Source organism: Chiroxiphia lanceolata, chromosome 1, assembly GCF_009829145.1.
Source record: "Chiroxiphia lanceolata isolate bChiLan1 chromosome 1, bChiLan1.pri, whole genome shotgun sequence".
Lineage (NCBI taxonomy): Eukaryota > Metazoa > Chordata > Aves > Passeriformes > Pipridae > Chiroxiphia > Chiroxiphia lanceolata.
Genome location: NC_045637.1, coordinates 125,893,115 through 125,916,286, shown reverse-complemented (window position 1 = coordinate 125,916,286; position 23,172 = coordinate 125,893,115). Strand labels below are relative to the sequence as shown.

General features: G+C 38.3%; 1 protein-coding gene across 1 annotated transcript; it reads right to left on the bottom strand.

Annotated features, from left to right (window-relative positions):
- Positions 1-521: 521 nt before the first annotated feature.
- ANKMY2 (ankyrin repeat and MYND domain containing 2) lies at positions 522-23,171 on the bottom strand. Its single transcript, XM_032687502.1, has 10 exons — positions 22,985-23,171; positions 19,770-19,834; positions 13,182-13,320; positions 11,266-11,364; positions 9,040-9,200; positions 7,957-8,171; positions 6,678-6,813; positions 4,806-4,934; positions 4,259-4,400; positions 522-2,061 (listed from the first exon to the last, which is right to left on the bottom strand). Exons 1-10 carry the CDS (start codon positions 23,049-23,051, stop codon positions 1,838-1,840), a joined length of 1,377 nt encoding a protein of 458 aa, XP_032543393.1. The 5' UTR covers positions 23,052-23,171; the 3' UTR covers positions 522-1,837.
- Between the last annotated feature and the right edge of the window lies 1 nt (position 23,172).

Genomic DNA, 23,172 nt, shown 5'->3' with positions numbered 1-23,172 from the left:
CATCCTTCTCTCCTAAGTTACCACAGAGCCACAGGACAGTCTAAGTTGGCAGGGACCTCTGGAGCTTATCTAGTCCAACCCTCCTGCTGAAAGCAGGTTAGAGATGAGGTTGTCTGGTGGCCTGTCAAGGGCTATCAAATATTTTCTGTGAGCAAGGCACCACCACTGAGAGAACGAACATAGGATTTGTGCTGTGGATTTTAGCACACTTCCAAACCCCTGAACCTTTTGCCCTGAAGGGCTGGCATTTTCAGAGAAACCTTGAAGAGCAACACATTCCTGTGGGCCCCAAATGCTATGTGTGGAACAGGGAACCAGGAGCACTTCTGCATTCCCAGACCCAAGAGTGGATGGTGACTACAGCATGAGTCCAGATCCAAGTTCCAGGCAGGCATCTCTTGCTTGCCAATTGTCATGAACTTAAAACTTGCACAGGAGGCCTCTGAATGTCACATGAGAATGTCACTGTGTGTCCCAACAGGTGTTACAGACCCAGTAAACTGAACTGTCACATAGCCCCCTTCTTTTAAAAAATTTCCCTTTATTCTTCACAATCTACTAATCCTTGAAATTAAAACACAGGTACATTCCTTGCACAGGTGCATTTATGTATCCTCACTCGTACAATTTTCAGAATATTAAACAAAAACTTTCAACATATTAAATAGTAAAAAAATTAATAGCTTTTTCCCTCTGTTTTGAGGATGGTTCTTACTCCTCCAATTAGAAGAATATTGCCATGTTCAAAACACCAGTTATTCAGCCAACAATAAGACAGTCTCCAATTTTGCCATCCTTATGCAGCAAGTGGTATTTTCAGTTGTGGCATTCCCACTGATTTCATGAGACACGGTAATAAATCTGAGTGAAAAGCATAGTTAAGGGAAGCTATTTTCTAGATCTGGTATTTAGCTGAAAGCCAAAGTGAAATCCCAGCTGTATCAATGCATACATGAATTTCCCCATCCGTGACCAGGTTCAACATGAAAAGTATTTAAGCATTTTTTACATTTATGAAATGATTCATTAAGAATTCATAAACAACATCTGTGTACTCTAAGGTATCTTTACCTGAAAACTGATTTAGAAACCATTAATCTCGTCAGTCAAAATACTTTGAGTCATTCTGGTCTTCCCTTCATTAGACTTTGGAATATTTCTGACCAAACCAATAGTGAAATAATACTGTTGAAACACAAATTTCACCATCAGTTTGAGACACCTGAAACAGCAGTTTCATTTACTAAAATTTCCACAAAATAGACACTATTATTGTGCTCTCACTAGCCAAAAATATTTACAGTAATGCCATGAAAAGTTGAGAGTTCAGACGAGTATCTTCAGAAGCTTAACTGCTACTGAATGCCTTCAGATAAAGCTTCATAAAGTCGAGAAAAAAGGCAATTTAACAGTTGGCTTCCCAGTGCTTTTAACTACAGATCTATGTACTTGCAGGAAAAAATATTTAAATTACAATTAAAATAAATTTTAGGTTCTGAAAACATGAATAATCCAAATCAAATGATTTTCATTTTTCACTAAGTGGTTCATTAACAAGAGATACTCATAGAATTTCACTAGGCTTACTGCTGGTATACATACAGATGGATCTATGCCACTCTAGTTTTTAGCAGATAATAAATACCTATTCTGACAATTTACAACAGAATCTGGAGTATTTATAGACAAAGTAGCCAGTATTTCATCTCACGATGAACAGAGACATTCTGTCTTTCAAAGGAAGTCTTCCATAAACCATGATCTAAGAACTCAGACATGGTCAGCATAAAAAATGTTTAGTACCCTTGAGAATCCTCGGTCCCTTCCTACCCTCTTCTTACTCCTCAGAATCTTGAATTTTCTGAAGATTAATGTCAGCTAAGGCAGTCTCACTTTCCAGTGGACTTTCAGGGTGCAGGGCGAGTGCCTCCATCTCTTTGGTAATTTCAGGTTCTTCTGTTCGGTCAGTAGGATTATTTGGATCAACTTCTTTTGTAGGATCTGGACCAGGATCTGACTGTTGTTCACTTGTAGAACTACTCTCTACTAGTTGCATTTCATCTAAGCAAAAGAGAAATCACACAATTAATAAACACTGAACTCATTTGCAAGCAAACATTTTTATTAGTGAAAAACAATAAACACTAGGAAACTTTGCATCAATTACAAATTATTAATTTAAACCAAACTTCATGGAAAATAGACCCAAACCACTAAAGTTCTGCTTAAGTTGGTATAAGGTTACTCTAAGTAACCCTACCTAAAGCTCTCATTAATTTATCTTCAATTTTGTCACAGTTCTTTTTAATATACAGAAGAGCAGAGTAGGACACTACAGTTATTTTGACTTCCAACTCAAACATGTTTTACTGACACTATTCTTACTGTTAGCTTTTCAAAGAATGGCTGCAGGCTGGTTAAACACAGAGTGCAGGTGGGTTTGGTTTTTAAATAAAAAAGGCATGTAGGTGACTACATAGGAAGCATTTTTGCATAACAGACTGAAGAAATGATCTGCTAATAAACCGTTGACCACAATGAACTTTGGTTGAAGTGACTCATCCTAGAATTTAGAATTTGATTGCATGGAATGGAATCAGCTATTGCACCTTTACTTTTCAAGCAATGTTTTTGGAGAAAAACAATTGTTAAATAACTTTTTGCCCTGATTCTGCTAAGTAGGGTTTGTGTGCTAGCAATTCTGAAAAGTACAAGGGGAAGGCTTAATTGGGACTGGGAGTAGTTAAATCTTGGTTTCTTGTTCTTTGTTATGATTGACAGTCAGCCAAAAATTCTGTCACAGCTAGCCACAACCCTGCCACAAGACCGTGGCAAAGCCTTACCAAGGCCTTACATGGCTGTGGAGCTAACGGCCTTAAGCACAGGCTGAAGTGTGGACTTCCTGAACACTCACCCTTGTACAGTGAAAACTCTTAAACTCTTGGGTTTGCTTGTAGTTGCAGCTGTGGCATTTATTTTTTTTTAATTCTTAGTTTCCTTATGTACAGTATTTGTAGGGGGCATTGCTAACTTTCTGAAACAAAACTGTTGTTGATATGAAGTGCTCTATTTATGAGGTGACCTGAAGCTCAGATAAATTCAGTAGTTTGCTCATAACGCATTATCTGATAAGGTCCATAGTGTGCTGGCCGTGCACCCAAAAAAGTTAATGAAGATTACCATGTAGATAGTGCAGTAGCAACATATCAGAAAATGTTAGCTTCCCTTTTTTGGAAGGGAGGGAGAAGAGCCATCCACCAAGATCCTGTCTTTCCTTCTGAAGAGGACAGCACCTGGCCACCAACTCCTTCAGTAAATATGAACCTGCATGTGTGTGTTTGTCACCAGTGTGAGGCATCACTGCTCACAGCTCATTATGTTTTGCTGTACTGGTATGCAATATAACCAGGGATTTCTAGTATCCTTGCCTCCAGCTTCTACAGTCATCCTGATCCCATGCAACAGCAGCTCTTGTTATAATAGGATCATCACAGGAAGCTGTTGAAAACTGCAATTATTACTAATTATTAGTAATTGATATCCTACTATAGTTTTTTGAGTACAGCTGAAATAAATACTACATTGTAAGACAAATGTGATTTGTCCAGGGCACTTCTACAATCCCTAAAAAAAAGGGAAGAAAAATCCAGTAAGTTCTAAAAGAGAAGAACTGATTTTTCCTATTATTTCGCTTAGAGAAACATTGCATCAGAGTAAAGTTAAGAGAGGTGGCAATACAGTGTTTTTCCTGTTATTAATTCTTGAAGGGAAAAAACCACCATGGACACTTTAAAGACTAACACTTGCTTACTTCGCATTCCAAGTACACAACACAACTCAATACTGTCATTATGAAGAGAAAGTATTACAGGAGAATTAACATTACATTAACCTTTAAAATGGGAAGGAACAGACTTATTATCTAACTTGTCCTAACACCTCCAACAACATATAGAGCAGCATGAAACTTCTGCATGAGCTTGACTAAAGACCTGGATTTTGGAACAGTGCAGTGTAATTCTGAATGCTTTAGTTGCAGAATTCTGTGTAACCTTAGTGTTAAAAAACAAGTTTAGAATGTACACAGTATATTTGTAAATTGAAGACTTGAATCTCAACAAATGCAGGCTTGCTGTTATGTTACATCAAAGATTTTTCTTCCAACCTCAGCTGTTACGCTTTTAAGACCTGTTAAACTGCTCTCTGTCGTGCAAATTAATGCACAATTAGTTTCTGCAAGAAAACTACAGATTCTAACCTTTCTTTTGCTTCTTTTCCTGTTTCCTTTTTTCTTTGGCAGCTTCTAGTTCTTGTTTCTCATGAATTTCCTTCAGGGTCTTGCAGACTTTTTTGTGAGTAAACCAGTGTATTTTCTGGCAGTTCTGGTCACAGTACATCACCTGAAAGTTACCGGAGTTATCAATTAATTTTCAGGTACTAAGAAAATATACAATATTCTTGCATTTCTTAGTGCACCAAGTTGAATCTCTCTATGTATAGCACTTATGGGTATTTTTAAGCAAATTGTAAGGTCATATGAAGTGATTCTAACCTATTTAAGAATCTATAAAGAACAGTTTGTTTTATTAACTCTAAACATACAGAAATTTTACTCTTTCTTCGTTCTTAAGCTTACACACTTGGAAATCCAAGTACTCCTACTTGTGAATTTCAAGTATCTTTCCCAGAAGTAGATGGCTTGAACATTTTCAGACACATATGCCACTTCTCCTAAGTCTACATAGTAAATAGGGAACCATTCAAAATTCTTAGCACCTCAATGGCACTATTTTTTGGGTTCTTACCATTTTACATACTGAACATCTTTTGTCTGCTCCCTTTCCCCCACAAGTTGTACAGAATTCAGCATCCACAAAACCCACTTGGCCAGTAATCGCTTGTGTAAGTACAGAAAAAGCTGTAGGGTCAGAACCCTGAAAGACAAGACAAGAGGTGGTAATGAGATTAAAAACCAGCACTGTTGCAAAGAGGGACATGCATGGGAAAAGCAAAATGACTGCGCAAGCTTCTGTCTCACTGAAGCTGCTGCAGCAGCAAGAACATAAAACTAAATCACAGAACTTCAACTAACATGCACAACTAAACGTTTGTATCATTAGATAAACTTTTGTATATGAAGTTAATTTAAGCCCTCAGCTTCTCTAGAATTTACTCTGTAACTTATAAATTATACTATTAATTAATTCAGTGTTCTTTACACACTGTCACCCACTTGTAGATCCTATGAAGCAGATTTTTGCAGATCAGTCTGTGCTGGCACATACAAAGATGTTTCACTTGTCACTGATATACTGTTGTGCTCAGTGCACTCAGATGCTACAGATCAAATGGTCAGAACTTGAAATGTTCAAAACAATTATTTGCATATTACTGTTTAGATGTTATTTGCAATTCTTCCCATGCAATGCAAGCAGTAAGATTTAGTATATTTTATTGGTAACCATAAATTAAGACTATTCTTTTGGACAATAATGTAAACATTAGAGAAAAAAAATGCCAAGTTGCTCCAGCTCTAAGTAAATCCTTAAACCGTTAGACTACCATGGAATATGCACAATCATAACTCCTGCAACAACACTGAGACACCCAGACTGAGTCCAACGTGCACTGAGAAAGGTTAAAGGTTTCCCCACAAATAAAAATTGTAGCATCTCCTCCTTTTCAGTTCTACATAATGGACAGAAATCCAATGGAATAAACAGTCGTTTTTTTAAAGGCAGAAAAGACTGCAAGCTCTCCTAAGAAAAAAGGGATAGGAAGGAAAATGTTTACTCTAAAGCAAGTAGTAATTCGTCATGATGGCTTATGTTTTCACACTGTGTTCCTGGCTTGGACAAACAGTAGAGATTGCACTAAACCTCGGGACATTTTAGCAGACCTGCAGCCACTTAAGATGGAGGCTATTTTTAATTCACCCAGCATAATCCAAACATGTCGCAAAATTGTTCCACTTCCCCAGCATTTGTGGATACAAAATCTCACTCTCAGAAACCAGAAAGAACATGCTTGAAAAAAAGAATGGTAACTCTTGAAAAATTTATTACAAAGTAATAAACAGTGCTATAATGAAGTGTGTTAGCAAGGGCATATGAGGAAAATTAAGATTTTTTACTTGTACTTTTGATTTCCTAATTTAGATATACATGTTGCTGTACATTGCATCATCCTGCCTCTCTGTGATAAAAGGAGACTCACAGAATGGTTTTTTGTTTTTCTACCATCATGTATTACCAACTTTTTGTGTACAATGGAACTAATGAATGCATTAAATCTAGGAAATTATTCAATCTTAAACTGAATTTAGACACTGTGAAAAAGAGTGCAAGATAAGCTTCATTTATGTCTGAATCTACAATTCCTAAAAGCAAACTAGTGGAGAAAAACTGAACAGATGTCCCAGGAAAGAAACAAATTGTTTCAGTTTTCTTTAAAAGCTGAGGTGTTTAAGCATTCATTATGGGCACATACCAGTCAAAGTATTTTAGAGCATTTTCCTGCAATATGTAAATCAAACTCCAGTTAGCCACAAAGTTCAGGGACATCAAAAACCTGTGCTTAATATAACACACTGCAGAAGCTGAGAACAGAAAGATGGCTCAAACTGAATTTACTATGCAAGTTGCTTAGAAAGCATTTTCTTGATAGGAAAAACTTACTATTTCAACAGGAGCAATACTTCTCACAAGCTGCTGGAGCAATGTAGCTTCACAGTAAGGAAACTTTCGGATACTTTCTCGAATTAGCTTCTCTTGATACACAGGGAAACCATCTTTATCTCTCCCTTTTAAGAGACTAAATTTTTAAAAACCCAAGTAAAATAAGAAATCACACAGTAAATATTCAAGAACAAACACACAGCATGCTGTAGTCTGCCCGCTTTCAGATTATACAGAAGAACTATAATTCTAAATTAATTGGTACCTTCATACATAAAGGTGTTCAATGCAAATGAAATTATTTTTCTTCTAATGCACAATCATTATGAAATACACAATTAATAAATGTATGCTCTGCAACCACAACTTAGTAATTCAACCACACAGAGAAAAATAGTCATGTACAAGTAGACTAGGATCTACATCTACTAAAATATCAAAATGCTTTGTGGTGTTTAAAAATAAGCATTGTAAGAATAAACACTGACAAATGCACAATACATAAAAATGCAAAGTCTGCCTTACTTATGTTTAATAACATGTTATAGTCCTAAACACCTCTGTATTTATCTGGTTTGCTCCTACTTTTTTATATGGATCACTAATAAACTATTTGATTTCACTACATCAAAGCTGACTTCTTAATTTATATTCAGTATCACACAGGATTTCAGTAAAAATCCACAGAATTCTATGGGGAATGTGATCCTTTTAAAAGCCAGGTCACTTACTTTGATATTTAAGATCAGGCAGCTAGTTTTGTAACTAAGTAGATTCTGAAGATCTGTCTAAGTGATTTAAGAGTCTGAGCCTCTGGATCCAGTCTGTGGGATTTGCAGTTCTCCACTGCTTAAGTGTTTTTGAAAAAAATCTCACCCTGTATGACTGCTGGAGAGCAAGATGGCACAAGAAATGCTTCCAGATGATCCAAATCAGACATTGAGAAATTCTATTTTCAAGCCTATCACTCCCCTTTTTCTCCATCACAAGTTGCTGCCTGCTGCTTCATAGTGTGTATGTGAATGCCAAGCTCTAACCAGTTCCAGCAGAGAGCTGAAACTCTAGGAATGTTTCCTTTGTACCCAGGAAAGGACAGTGTCGCTTCAGACAGAAAAAAGGGAGTCAGTGCCACCCTGAAGTAAATGAAGCTGGGATTATTTCAAAATTTATTTGGCATAGCCTTTATCCAAGACAATCCATCATTGCAGCTGTCTTTTTTCTGGTGTCTGTAAAGCTGGTGTGCATATGTGGCTTCAGACCTCTCTGTAGAAATACACACCTTTTAATAAATCCATCTAGTTTATCCTCTCGCTCTTTTAAAAATGTAATACATTTCTGGAAGATGCAACTGATGTAGTGCATTTTCATAGCAAGTACTTCATTCATATCTTTCTGCTTCATACATTTCTCACAAATGAGATCCAGAACCCTGTAACATTTCTGCAGTGCTTCTACTTCGGCCAACAGAGGGTTCTCTTTTACCAGCAACACGATCTAGGAGAGAGATTGAAGAAAATGTAATCCACTTAAGAATGAATATTTTTAAACTTGTGCATTAGCATTAAAGCTTATACAGCTCATTGTAGCTAAATTTCAGTGGAGTTTCTAATATCCTTCTACTTCCTTCTTAGGCAGTCTTCCCTTTCTTTTTTTCAGTCATTGTTTAGTATTATTATTCAGTATACTGTAATTCACAGGAGGAAACAAGAGGAAACTGTATGTTCCACTCACTAAGTGAGCTACCTATCTCTATGTACCACAGACACCTGGTTGAAAACTAATGACAAGTTCCGGACTTTGAATGGCAAGCCCGAAGAACTTGTATTTGAATTTAGGTGTATTCATTTCTCTAAACTACACTGGAGGAGCAAACCAAAAACCATTATTTTCAGCAAATGCCCTGCAAAGTAAAAATAAATGTTCTCTTGCACATACTTTCAGAAACAGCAGCAGTGGTAAGATGTTACTATGGCAAACCAGTGATGAAGGTAGGAAAATACATGCTGAGAAAAGCATTGTGAGAACAATGAGATTTTGTTAAGACAGGATATTGTTCTATATTTTCACTTCAAGCGGGGCTAGGAAAAAAAGCCAAAAAAGAAAGCTATTTATGATTATTGATGTAAGAAACTCTCCACTTAAAGGTGTTAGTTCAAGATTCTCATGTATACAAACACTGAAATAGCCTAATTTTTTAATCACATCTAAATGTTGAACCTGATTCTTCCTCATTTTCAGAAGCACGTGAATTAGTGGATAATGCTTTTGATCTCAGATGGACTATCAGAAGAGCTGAATGCTTCCTGACACAAAGAAACAGCTCCCATGCCAACAAACACATACAATTTACATATTACTCCACCTTAACAGGATGCATGTTGGTAGTAGTAATAATTTTATGCAGAGGGCCAGCTAATTTTACTGGCAGTTTTGGTTCTTTATCTAAGCCTTGTGGTTTAGTATAGTAGTCCAGCCTCTCACGTGGAAAGAAGTTGTTGATGACGGTCACACAGTCATGTTGACCTAAAGGCACACAAGAAAAAAAATCACCAGTGAAATAATAACCAAAAAAGATACTTAAATCCAAATCTGATAGAAGCAATATAAGTGAGAATTACCCACAAAGGAGCTTTGCATGATATACTTTGCACTGAAAACAGGCAACTGTTGTCATGATTTCGTGTGTAGATTTAATGTTCAGTAAGTCTAACCTACCGACTCCCAGCAGGGAGTGCCCTCATGAAAATTCATTTTGAAAACTCTATCTCCTTCCTGCATCCTCTTTACCTGGTAAGCCAAAAATTAAGAGAACAAGTATTTCTCCCCCAAGTTATACTATACTAGTAGTCTCCTACTGGTGTTAAAATTTTTCAAGAGAAGTTCCTCCACTTTGTACTTTTAAAAATTAACGACATTTGCATTGAGACTTTTAAGTTTTCAGACCTGAAACAGATAGTAGTGTATTAATCTAAAGTGAGAGAAGGTATAAGAACAAAACATGCTTAAAATTTACCAAAACTAAAAGGACTGTGATGAAAGTAACAAGATGAGAAAGGTTACACCCTCTTGTTTTCTACTTCTGACAATATGATGGATTACTTGGCTATAGGGAAAGTAAAACTTATCTTCTTTAGTTCAGGACTACATTCTTTAAATTGACTGATTTGTCTTGGCACTAATCCTATAATCAGTACAAGACACAGCCAACCAAATTCCAGCATTTAAATCCTCCACTGTTTTAGAAGAGACAGTTCTGAGCTAATAGAGCACAGTGTAAGACAAATGACAGGGGAAGGAGTATCCTCACTTCTCACACACAGACAGATGAATTAGTGTTGATTGGGCAGAGAATAAAAAACCAACAGTAATAGATTCCAATATTCAGACTTTTACAAAGTAGTGTATCTCAGTATGCCTGAAAATATTTATTCTACCTTGGTGACATGATGAGATTTTAAACAAGAACTCTCCAAAATTACGTTGGAGATAATATTCCCCAATCATTAATAACTCCATACAGCATCACATTGGAAAAGACTATCCAAATCCAAAGTGAAATTAATAGAAGTAAACTTCTCTGACACATTGAGTGAATAGTTAAGGTTTTGTTGCTCAAACCTCAAGTGAGCAACCCCATCCTTTTCCTTTTTTACAAGAACAGAATCAGATAAGATGGAAATTGAAATTTAGCACTAAATCACTAGTCAAGGAAGTAAATCTGAATAGCAAGATAGGTTTTTGAATCCAGAACACCTAATGGACTAGTAAGGTTCTAAAGCATTTAAACACCATGAGAAGGTTGTGTTTGAAAGAAAATACAGGTCTTCGTTTTTGGGAAGGTCACCTGGACAGCAATAGCTGTATCACTAAAATGACTCCACTTTGCCTAGTAATATTTTATCAATTTTCCTTGCTAGAAGTAGAAAAAGAGTGAAACATTAATCCAGGAATCTCCTAGTACTGTCAAGGTGAGTAAAAAAAGGAAAAAGGATTTATAAAAACAAGAAAAAAAGACAAGAAAAAGAAACATAACAACAGAAAAAAAAGCCTGTTGCATCTTTTGTTGGGGATAACACTGTATATTGAATGGGAAATCTTTTATCTTGTTCTAGTGAAGTTAAGGTCAGTAAGCAGTGACTACCTCAGAACAGGTTCCAAGATGCTGAGGGAGAAGGGCAGGTAGTGGCTTCCTGCCAGCACACAGCATGCTAGTGGCATAGCTCAGATGAGAGTTCCTAAGGTCATTCTTTCCCACAAAGTAAGCTCCAATTAGGCACTTTGTACTGCACTTCAGACACTTCCAATGTTACCAGCTTCCTCTTACTATTTCCAAAGTGGCAACACTGCAAAAACTTACACACTCAAACAGCAGCATCTGTTCTCACAGGTAAGATCATCTCTGTTTTTATGAAACCAAGCATGAGAATAGAACACAAATTGACTCTTACAGGATGAGATGTGGAAAAAAAAGGTCAACAACTGCATCAGTTCAGAACAGGTCATTAAAAAATGTTTCTTCAACAAAAAGCATCAGAATCTAACATTTTACTTTAGGAATTTAGGAAATTATAACAGATTTTCACCTTACCCACAAAAGCAGCCATCTGAGCTGCTGTCCTTCCCACAGAGTTGACAACATCAGTTTCTGCTCCAGCCTCTAACATCATCCAGGTGATTTCTTTATTTCCTGAATTTGCAGGGAAGATATAGGGAATGAGTGACAACAAATCAGAGCTTGTAATTCTTTTTGCTTTAGAAAAACATGGACTGAATTTCTTAAAGACTGGGCATAACAGTGAGGGAAATGAATGTTCTTAATGTCATTATTTTAAGACTGGATTAAGAGAAAGGCACAGTGGTTATTTATGGTTCCAGAGGGTATAACTCTGCTCTCTGTAATGCACATTCAGCTCCCTATGGAGCTTATGGGACTCATATGCAGGTAGCTACACTAGAGCTTGGTCCCTCTGGATACCAGTATAGAAGCAAATTCTGCTAATCTAGTTTGACAGTTCAACTACATTTGCTATTCTAAGAAGAAAAACAAATTCAGGATTATGATGTAGCAGGAGCACGGAGAAGAGAACAGATTGTTCCTCTCTCCACAGTGGGAACTGGCTGTTCAGACTGGGCTAAATACCAAGTAAAATGAAGCTAAAATTTGATGGGAAGATTAGATGACTTAATTGGTGCCCTTCAGAGACTAATAAGGACACTTGCCACCACTCCTGTTGGTTCTGCTTTCAAAGGTATTCTTACTGTATCAGTTTTAATGCAGCTGCTAAGTACAGAAAAGTGAATGTAAAAAGTGGGTGGTGGATGAAAATGAATGTTTCTGGTTTAAAAACAAAGTCATTGCGTCAGTAGTGCTCAGGTACCTTGTGTACTCACAGACAACAGACCTTAAAGTCAACATTCAGAAGTGTTCACACCCAGGATGACAGGTTAAAAGCTTAGCTGTGAGAAAATGGTAAAAGTCCAGCATTTTCCATAAAGCTGCAGTCATTTAACAACCTCCAAGTGTTTGTTCTCATCTGTCTTCTGCAGCTCTGACAATGCTCAGTGCCACAGAACATTGAAATTTCCCAAATCTTTTTACCAAAGTTTCAGCAGAAAAGCAATCTGATAATCCACTTAGGGTTCAGATAAACACATAAGCCTTTCTTTCTTTTATACTTAAGATAGAAGAAAGCAGTTTAAACTCTACCTTCTAACAAATCTTACTTCCTTAGAATCTCCTTTTTGGGAAGAGATAAGCGGCCTAGTAAAGAAGATACTTAAAATAACCTAATATTCCCGAATCTAATCATTTCCCCAGAAGGAACAATTTTTTAATGTACTGTCTTTTTCCCACTCAAGGAAATAACTGTTCCTGTCATCAGGGAAAAAGAAGGAAAGCTGCAGACCACCACTTGAGACAGGAGAAGATATGTACAGCTATAAGCACTCTCATGAGAAGAAAAAATAATGCAAGAGGAGAGGGAAAACAAATGTGGGAAAAAATGTTATTGAAACTTACTAAACACATTTTTAAAAACCCACAAGATAATTGCAAAACTAATGTAGGAGAAAGATAAAATTTGAAAAATACTGGATTGATTTGAGAAGTCTCAAATATTACTAAAAGCTATGGATTTGTAGTGCTAATAAGGCAGTCTGGTGCAGCAGCTTTTTCAATGTAACACAGTGTAAGTAAACCAAATTTATCCCACTGCACAAGAAGACTGTCACAGAAAACTGAATTTTGGGATCTGTAAAAACAGGACAAAGTAAAGACAGACTGAATGCCTCAAAATGCAGAAAAGCATCAACTTTTATATGAGTCTGAACAGTAGCTCTCCTGTTCCACAGTCCTCATGATTCTACTGGTCCTGACATATTGCCATGGTTCACATAAGTAACAGTAAACCTGAATAATAAAAACATATCAATATTTCCCTTTGAATTATTAATTTAAGGCAGACTGACATAAAAAACAGTGACCCAAGTTTAGTAAGAAGTTACCTGAAAGTCCAGCAAACATCAGGGCAGTGTATCCATGCTCATGTTCATTGCAGTTCACATCAGCTCCGTGTCGCAAGAGCAACCTGCACATGTCCACCTTCCCCTTGTAGGCTGCGTGCATCAGAGGGGTCATGCCATGCTGGCAAAGCAAAGTGGAAGCAAGTAACACATAAAGAAGAACGTTACATCTCTTGATCTTCATACCATCGATAATTCTTACTTGTACAGGCATGTTCAGTATAACTAATAAAGCCTCACATATTTAAGTTACAAAAACACTCACAAAATCTTCATAAAAATATATGGTTAGCAGATTTTCCACTTCCAAATCACTTTTCTGATTATGCTGTGCTATAGATTTGAAAACAGACCAGTGTTGAATAAATGAAAACCATTTACTGCCAATTTCTCATTGGCCTTTTATGTAAGATATTAGTGTTAAAGACAACTAATGCTTCTGCTAGCAGAAAAAGCTTGTTTTAGAAAACTTGTTACGTTCAGACATGATTTCTTTCTTCCCCTGCTGCTGCTTATATGATAAGCAACAAGAAAATTAGGAATAGGCTGTTGTTGTTTTAAACATTACAAAGATCTGCAGTTTCTGAAACGCATCTTGCTCATCTTTAGTCAGGATTACTGGTAATTGTGCTATCCTCCTCTCTTCCACTTCTCCACCCTTGTGGTATTGTGTGCACAATCAGCCAGAGCTCTGAAAGCCCTTGTGCAAATACACAGCTCTCACTAGACTTTAATAACCACAGCCTCAAACCTTGCTGTTGATCAACTGCCCTGGTATCAAAACAGATCTACTTCAGCAGGGCAGGCACTGAGGTTTTATTGGAGTTGTGCTGGTGTAATTATAAATGTAAACCTGGGCAAACCTCTGGGGAAATTTTCAGAACTAGGGTGAACTGTGAGTGCAGGCTCTCTCCCTGTCCAGGGGAAGGGAGAAGCACATTTCTGTTTGAGAAAATTGCACGACATTCCATTTTTAGAATTTAATACACTTTTTCCAATATGCTGTTTATTTTCACATAACATTGAGTCAGGATTCATGTTATCAGCCAAGACACACTAATTGCCCAAGAACACTCCAAAACTGAATACATGGGAGTGTGCTTTAGTTTGTTCCTGAAGGAAATCAGAACGGCATTTTGTTCCTTTTTTGCCAGTCAAGGCTGTGTACATGAATGCACTCATGTACACCATTACTGCAGCTCTGCTAATGCATGGTAATGTGATACTTACTCTGAAATAATGTAGTTGTCAGTTTGAGCCTTAATATATTCCTTGTTTCAATTTACAATAGCATAAAACTCGACTGAGTTTACTTTATCAGTATAATTTTCAAAACATTTCTAAAAGTGATAGAAATTGGGAAAGTTATAACAATTTTGAAGTATTATATTTTCATTATTCTCCATCCTAACTGTAAACAGTAAAAAATGATTACTGGATGTTTCATATTCTAGCAACCCAAATATTTTGGTAAACTGCAATATAAACTGTCACTAAAGAAACAAAAGACCTGAAGAGATCGCTCCACGAACATGAAAAAAATTGGTTTTGCTAGGTTTCACTTGGGATGCCACAAATGTTAAGTAAAGACTTTTTGTCCCAATATATAAAATATATTACACTCATTATGTTACCTCAACAGCAATTTTTAGGGGCCAATCCCATAAAAATGGGAGTCACAGCACAGATTCGCCTCCTTTAGCAGTTTAGAAAGGCATTGCTGTAAGGGGATACGAACACAATATGGGAGAAGGAATGTTTAGAAAACAATTACTTAAGTTTGGTTATATCTCGAATGCCAGTTGTTTCAATTAAGATCTGAAGATTATAGGACAAAGGAAGGAATTGGGTTTGTTTTTGATCATCCCCTCCTCCCAGAAAACTTTTTTTATAATCCTTTGATTCAATTTTGGAAGTGTCAGGCTGTGGTGTGGATCAAAAAAAACATATCAAGTAGAAAATACGTGGACAGTTAATAGAAAATTGAATTTAAAGTCACACTAATATCAGCTTTGCACATTCACGGCAAACAAAATAGGGTCAGGCTAGACACATGCTTATCTGAAAAAGCTCAGTGTCCTCTATTATATCCCTACACAGAAACTGAAATGACTGCAAATATTTTTCTCATCCTGAATGTCAAAGACAGGTCCAGCAACAGTATGTTTTCTCACAGATGACATTGGGATTGTCAATACAACATACTTATACGACAAAACTAGCAGATGGTTTATTAAGCATAGAGATGAAACAAATTATTTATTGTTCCACTATGGAGCATCAGATGAAGAATTCTAACAGCTACTATGTAACATTTTTCTGACCAAGAATCTGGCCTTTTAACCTCATTCCCTAGGACAAGAAGGAATCCTTCCTAGTTTCTAGTTTGTTTTGCAGGGATGTTACATGGTAACATCTCCAATCTTCCGCAGGGCTTATGATTTGGAAGGCAGTCAACAGTCACATGCACAAATAATTTTAGCTACAGCTAAGTATGAACTAATTAGAATATGAAATATTCTGTTCAGTGTCGATAATGGCTTTAGTTCTTCTCCTTTACAGTCATTCTGCTCAACTGTTGGTTTCACATCTGTAATGCATTTCATTCCTCTGATGACCTTTCAGTTCACCTGAAAGTGATGAAAAACTAAAATCTACATCAGTCACCAATGTGAACTGAAACCAGATAATTCTTAATAGCTGTTGAATTTTCTTTGGCTTGCATATTTTGAAGTAGTATGTGAAAACCACCAAAAGACAAAACTCTCCTCAATGAAGGCCTAGGATCTGGGCATTTTCTGCCAGCATAGGATGTTCATGCTGGAACAGTAAAATAGATTAACTGAAGAACCCTCTGCTGAACATAATCAGTACAAGTAAAGCTACACACATCTCAGGCACTAATAAGCAGGCTGCTGCTGTAATTCCTGGGAAGTGTTCAGTTCTGTAATTAGCATATAGAAGGGGATGTTTCTAAAAGATGTATTACAGAACTGAACAGCCGAATTACCAAACTAGAGGCAAAAAGTAAAGCTGCTAATGCCGGATGATAGTTCTGTATATAAGAAGATTATGAATGACCTTATAACTATTTTAAATACAGAAAAATTGTGAAGCCTTTTCAGGTCAAGTCTCTGCTTGATCTGCAGAAAATAGGGCACTGTAGTACTACAGTGCTCCTTTGCAGCCTTGACTACCAACATGACCAGAGGAAATTCATGGCTAGAAAGCCCATGTGCTTCCTCTAGCCTGCCTTTCTGCATGTAATAAGCTGAAATATCTTGGCCACACACTGCAAATGGACAGAGTTAAGTCAGCAAATTGCCAACATGAAATCACAACACTATTTACAAGCTCTGCCCTCTTAGGGGAAACAAAAGTTCTGAACACTTTCTTCCACACTAAGTTTCCAAATTAGCAACCACTCCATGTAAAAGAGGACAATAAAATGACTAAGTGGTGTGTATTTAAATAAAATATATTGGTATTTATTTTGCATTCATTTCCATAGCCCATCTATTTGTCCTAATGTTTTAGGACACCTGAGCTTAAATGGCCCTGAAGTTTTAAAGTTGCCAAGCTGTTAAAGACTAGTTTTTTGAAACAGCTATTATATTTCTTTGCTTTCATAAAGACAGCGATTAAGCCTAAATACCTTCCCTTTCTTCATCTACCTAAATCCAGAAAGAAACAACAACAGAAAAAATTATTTGGTCAGAAAGGGTGCTGACAAAAACCAGGACTGTATCTAATGGATATCTCCAGCCTTCAGGAAGATGGGCATCTGTGAAACTCCTTTGAATAAATGATCATATTCTGCGTTCAAGTGACTTACTGCTGCCAGCAGAGCTCTGCAGATAGCAGGAGGTGAAGGGTGAATGAGTCTTGGCACAAGGAAAAGCAAGTAGACTTAGAGTAACTTTTTATTTTTAAATACAAATACCAACAGCAGAAGCAATGCTGAAATATTGCGCCCAGCTCACGCCTACATTTTTGAAGTAAGAAGCTGAAATAACTGGAAAGGATTTGGAAAAGAACCACAATTTTAGCTCAATTGCTGCACAAACATAACTTTAGGCAAGATGCTTAAAAGGTCAATGCATCTGGAAGATGTTAAAATGTGTCTTGGTACTTGTCTAAAGGTACATAGAGAAAAGACAGCTGATTGTCAGTAGTTTTTAATCTAGAAGAAAGCAGATCCAAGCAGTTAGAATATACGGTCAAACGAAAAATGAAAGGAACAGCTTATGTGTATATTTTTTTAACACTAGGAAGTGCAATATGTAACAGCCTGCTTCTGGATGTGCTGTGAATTCCTGAGCCTGTGGAAATTATTAAATTGTGATTGCATGCTTGCTGTACAACTAGAAGAGAGAATTACATTAAAGCTGTGCTCATTCTGTGGATTCTCTCACTTATAAAGGACTTTAGGGATGGAAATGAGTTCCCAACTGAATTGTGCTCCCATTTCAATACCTAAGCACTCCATATTCAGGGCTGTTTCCTTAAGTCCTAACATTAGTAAAATAAGTACGAATAGTAATATAAATAATAACATGAATTTCAGGATAAACGACTAAGGCAATAGAGAAAAAAAGTAAGACCTGATGCATTGAGAGAAGTCTCCAGTTGTGGTGATGTTGAATAATAGATGAAGGTAATGCTTAACTGGGATTTCACACACTTACTTTTGTATAGATATTTGAATAACACATTGGAGCAAAAATAGCTTATAACAGAAAAATTCTAAAAGTTGAGGTAAGATGACTGATGGATTTAAGAATCCTAAACAAATCTGAACTCTTTCCTGTTCAACATGCATGATTACATACCACTCTTGGGAATAAAAATGAGATGGCAGGAAGTCCCTTGCATAAACATTCAAAGTGTTATGTGCCTTGTATTTAGTCAGATGTTAGCATTAGGCAAGTATTGTTAATACTATTTCTTCTTTAACAACAGCTCTGAGCATAACTCAGTTATGGTTTCTATTAATAAACCATATCCTCCTGACAGTAATCCTGTATAGTGCACTAATACTATATCAAGGGTGCAGTCAGCAATTCACTACAGGAAAATCTTACCATAAAGCACACTTGCAAACATACTTACATTGTATCTTGGGTTCCTGAAGTTCACTGTAAAGCTTAGTGTGAGGAGTTTGTCAGAAGCTTATTAGAATTTATGTAGTGGTAATTACGGTTTAAATATTTAACTGTTATTTAAGAGCATTCAGAAAACGGATCTGTTGGCAGCACAAAAAAGGCTAACAACATTCCATGGAGATACCTGGTAGATGAAGGGGCAATTTTCCTCCATTCAGAATTCATGGGACCACATTTACAATACCCTGTCCAATTCTGGGTCTACCAGTGCAACAAAGACACGTATAAACAGCAGTAAATGCAACAGAGTACCACCAACACATGGTGGGAACTCAAGCACTTGTGTGGTGAAAAGGGGCTGAGGGAGCTGGGTTTACCCAGCCTGGATAAGAGAGGGCTTTGGTGGAGCCCAGGAGCAGCCTGCCAGAGCCAGCAGGGAGGTCATTGAGAAGACAAACCCTTCTGTTATGGTGGCAGGAGGGCAAAAGACACTGAGCCTAAGTTGAGGTTCTGACATAAGGGAAACACATTTTCACCAGAAGTACAGTAAGGCAGTGGAACACGTTGCCCAGAAACACTGTGCAGTCTCCATCCTTGGAGGTTTACAAGGCCAGACAGGACAAAGTTCAGAGCAACCTCATCTGACCTCAGAGCTGAAGCTGCTCTGAGCCAGAGGTTGAACTAGAGACCTTCTGAGCTCCCTTCTAGCATGAATGTTCCAGTGATCCTATGAAATTATAAAATTGTGAAAAAAAACATAAATTGACACTTAAATTAAGAAATTATACACGGATTTAACATGCATAGTGGGGAATTACAGTTTTGCTTGTATGTTACACTTCTTATTAGTGCTGCACACTTCAGAAGAACATTGTAAAAAGAAAAAGAAGAGGAAACGTATGAACATCCCACAAGGCTCCTTTCCCCACGACCTTACTCTCATCATCAGAAACACTTAAGTGTTTTATCTTCTACATGTCCATCACACCTGCCTCTAAAAAGACTGTGTTTTCCACTTTTGATCAAGCTATTCACCCTCCCAGTATGTTTCAAAGACGGGGTTTTGGGTGATGAGATCAAGCACAAGATGGGGGCAGGTATTCTTTATCCCCACTGTCTGCTGCAGAGGAACTACAGGTTGGTGGAGGTGACAAGAAGCCAGGGAGCAACCCCCATGTTCTTGCTGCAGTATTTATCTTACCTTACAGACACCAAAGTTCATGCTGGAAATTGAGAGAAAATACAAACAGTGTAGTACTTTAAGTAACATTAATCTTTAAACTTTCTTAAAAAAACCAAACAGTAAGAACTCCTCAAAGGCTCATCATTCAGCTGCAGTCTGGTAATATCTTCAGAACAACTCTGACTTCTAGGAGTCTGTACAGCAATGATATTTAACAGGAAGGCCTTCAGACCTAGTATTTTCCTTGCTAAACTCAGCATAATGCTTGTAGTTTTGCTGTACCTCATCCAAGCAATTGACACGGACATTCTTGCTGCCCAGTAGTCTTCCAGCCTCATCGGTGTTTCCTTAAATTTAAAAAGACAGAGATAGAAAGGGGAGTGAGAAATAGAATAAACTGAGAATCAAGAGGAAAGTTATCATTTCCATTCCTCATTAGAATCAAAATCTTTGCAGATTAACTACGTGGGATGTAGATCAACCACCAGTAAATCAACTGCACTTAGTGAAGAGGCTTAGGAATAAACAGTGTTCTGTTCTGGAAGTTAAAAGGCAAGAAGTCACAACATTAAGGAGAAGTCAGAGAGCATGCACCAGAAATAAACATCCATTTTTTGTGAAGTAACTGATCTACACACACACAAGAACAGGACACTAATACATCTCTTCATAAACAGCACCAGAATAATTCTGAATGAGTACAATGATGCTGAGCATTTTAACACACTTTTAACTTTGACTGCATCCTATGCCTGAAAGAGTTATCTAAGTTCTCACAAAAGGGAATTATCTCATTTATAAGACTTTCTGGTATGAATGAAACATGCTTCATCATTTACTCACATCATCTTTCCTGTTTAAATTTGAAATTTGCAACATACCACTTCCCAGGTCCACAAAAGTGGAAGGAATTTGCTTTTGGTAATAGAGAATAGAGGTGGAAAGGACAAGGGCAAAAGTAGCTTGATCGCTGACATTTCTAAAAATTGCCAAATACATAAATAGACTGAAGTCTGGAAAAAAACATGCAAGGAAAAACAGGTCATAACTTTGTATTTTCAATTTGCTACAAGAATCTTTTTGGTTAAGCCACGGGTCTATGAACCTGATTTAAAGCCCATTGAAGGACAATTCACTTAATATCAATGCAGCTTCTACAAGCATTGAAACAAATAGAAATGAAAGACTCTGAGTTTGGGGAGTTAAATCTATTGCAAATTAACAGAAACTTCTGATCACTGAATCAATCGCAAGGACAACTCTTTCAGCAGTGATGTGCTTAATAAAAATGAGCACTGCACCCCTCATTTTAATGACAGGATTCATGCTTATCTTCACTATATCACAAGGAGGTGCTCTTCCAGCAAATTTTCAGCAAAGCAGCTCTTGCAACTTCAGTTTTGGCCAAAAACCCCATTACAAATACTACAAATAATTTTTTTCACCAAGTTTTTTGTGTAGTTTAACTATACTACAGGTTTCTTTCTTCCTTTATTGTCAATTTAGGGAAAAAAAATAATCACCTGAGTCATCTCACACACTTGATAAAGACCCAGTCAGGGAACTGTCAACCAGCCTACTCCCCCAGACATATATATTCTAAACATTGGGAAACTTCTTAAGACCTGGAGAAATTTTCAGAAAAACATCTCAGCAAAAGAACGAACATCAGTAAGAGCAAGTCTTAAAGGGGTGATCTTCAAGTAAATTTCAATACAAGTAAAGCAAAGTTGCATTTAAAAGTTCAGAGTTCTCAAACACTGAAGGATTTCCAAACATGACACTGAACTGCTGGAAGTCAGACTTCTAGAACTGTGTAGAGCTACAAGTTGGAGCCAGGCTGCTCATGGTAGGAGGCCAACAGACAACAGGCAGAAGTTGACAGAAAAGGAAGCTTAAGACTGGATACATGCAAAAACATTTTCACTACGAGCCCACTAAAGCAGAACAGGTTGTCCAGAGACACTGTGCAGTCTCCATCTCGGAATTTTTCAACGCCTGATAGGATAAAGCCCTGAGCAATCTCATTTGACCTCACTGTCAATGTGTTTTGAGCAGGAGGTTGTCCTAGAGACTCTTGAGGTTCCTTCCAACCTGATTCATCCTGTGACTGTAATCATAAGCAATCAGGTAAGTTAGATAGAAGTGCCTGCAAGACGAAAGTCTGAAACTCTAATTAAAGTGTCTGATTAAAATCAGACTGATTTTGATTCACAATAAATTCATTCCTGGTTGTCCTATGCCTGTGTCTCTGACACAGAGCAAAATTTTAATACAGTTGAGAGTGAAGCCCCAAAACTACAAATAAAACTTCTTGAGGGTTCAATTTGACTGAAAACTACATATAGAAATGCATGGGACACATCAAGTGTTTTTAGCTTACCTCTGACTAATGATCACCAGTCATGATTTTCAAAATGCCATTTGGAGTATAACTATTTAGACAGGGCTGCGGAATTCATGTTGCTGGACCAGAAAACCCAAGTGTAACAGCAAGCATGACAGAAAGCCCCCAATAAGCATGTGTGTCACATAGTGCAGTGAGACCACGACACTTGTGTGAAATGCAAAACCAAAGAATCACAGAATGGGTCAGGTTGGATGGGATCACAGCAGGTCATCTGGTCCAACCTCCCTGCTCAAGCAGGGTCATCTTAGAACACATTGCACAGGATTGTGTTCAGATGGTTCTTGAATATCTCCAGGAAGGGACACTCCACAACGACACTGTTCCAGTGCTCGGTCACCTGCACAGTAAGGAAGTTCTTCCTCATGTTCAGGTGAAACTTCCTGTGCATCAGTTTCTGCCTGTTACCTTTTGTCCTATTCTGGGCACCACTGAGAAGAGCCTGGCCCCAACCTCTTGACACCTTCCCTTCAGATACTTTAGACATTGATGAGATCCCCTCTCCTCTCTCTAAGAGAAGAGTAATAAAATAGTATAAGGGATAAGAGGTGCACAACACCCTGGACAAGTTGAGTTCTGTTAATTTAAGAACTACCTGTCTGCAAGGACATCCTGCTCTGGCAACCACACATCGGGAAAACCGTACAGTGGGCCAGAGGAACGGATTACTCCCAAGAAAACTTTTTGTTTGTTTTTAGCAGAGCACATTAACACCAAGCATTAGGTAAAGTCAACAGACATTAAGACGTAAGCTTTCCCTGGCAGAGTTAGACCTGCCCAGCTGAGCTTCTCCAGCCCCACTGCACCGCACCGCGCCCCCACTGCATTCCCTGGGTGACACGGGCCTGCCTGAGAGGGAAGTGGACCAAGGGAACAGTCCTCTTGCAGGCAAGGAGAAGGGTGGCGGGGTCCGAAGGCAGGAAGGCAGGTGAGGCCCGGAGCGGTGACCCCAGCGCGGAGAGGCCCGGGCCGGAGGGGGGGCAGCGCGGTCGGTAACGGGGCCTCACGCGAGAGCCTCCCGGGGCACGGCCGGCGGGGCCAGCGGAGCTGCAGCCCAGGGCCGCGAGTGGCGAAGGCCGGGCGGGCTCACCTGTGGCGATCACTGCCAGCAAGTCCTTCTCCTCCGGGCTCAGGTCGCCCTTCCTGGGGGGAGCCATCGCGCACAGCAAGGCGGGACGGGCCCCGACGGTGCCGGCAGCGCCTCCCGCGCCCCCGCCCGCGGCACCGCCCCCTCCCCGCTCCTCGCGGTGCCTTCCGCCCGCAGCCCCGCCCTGCCGG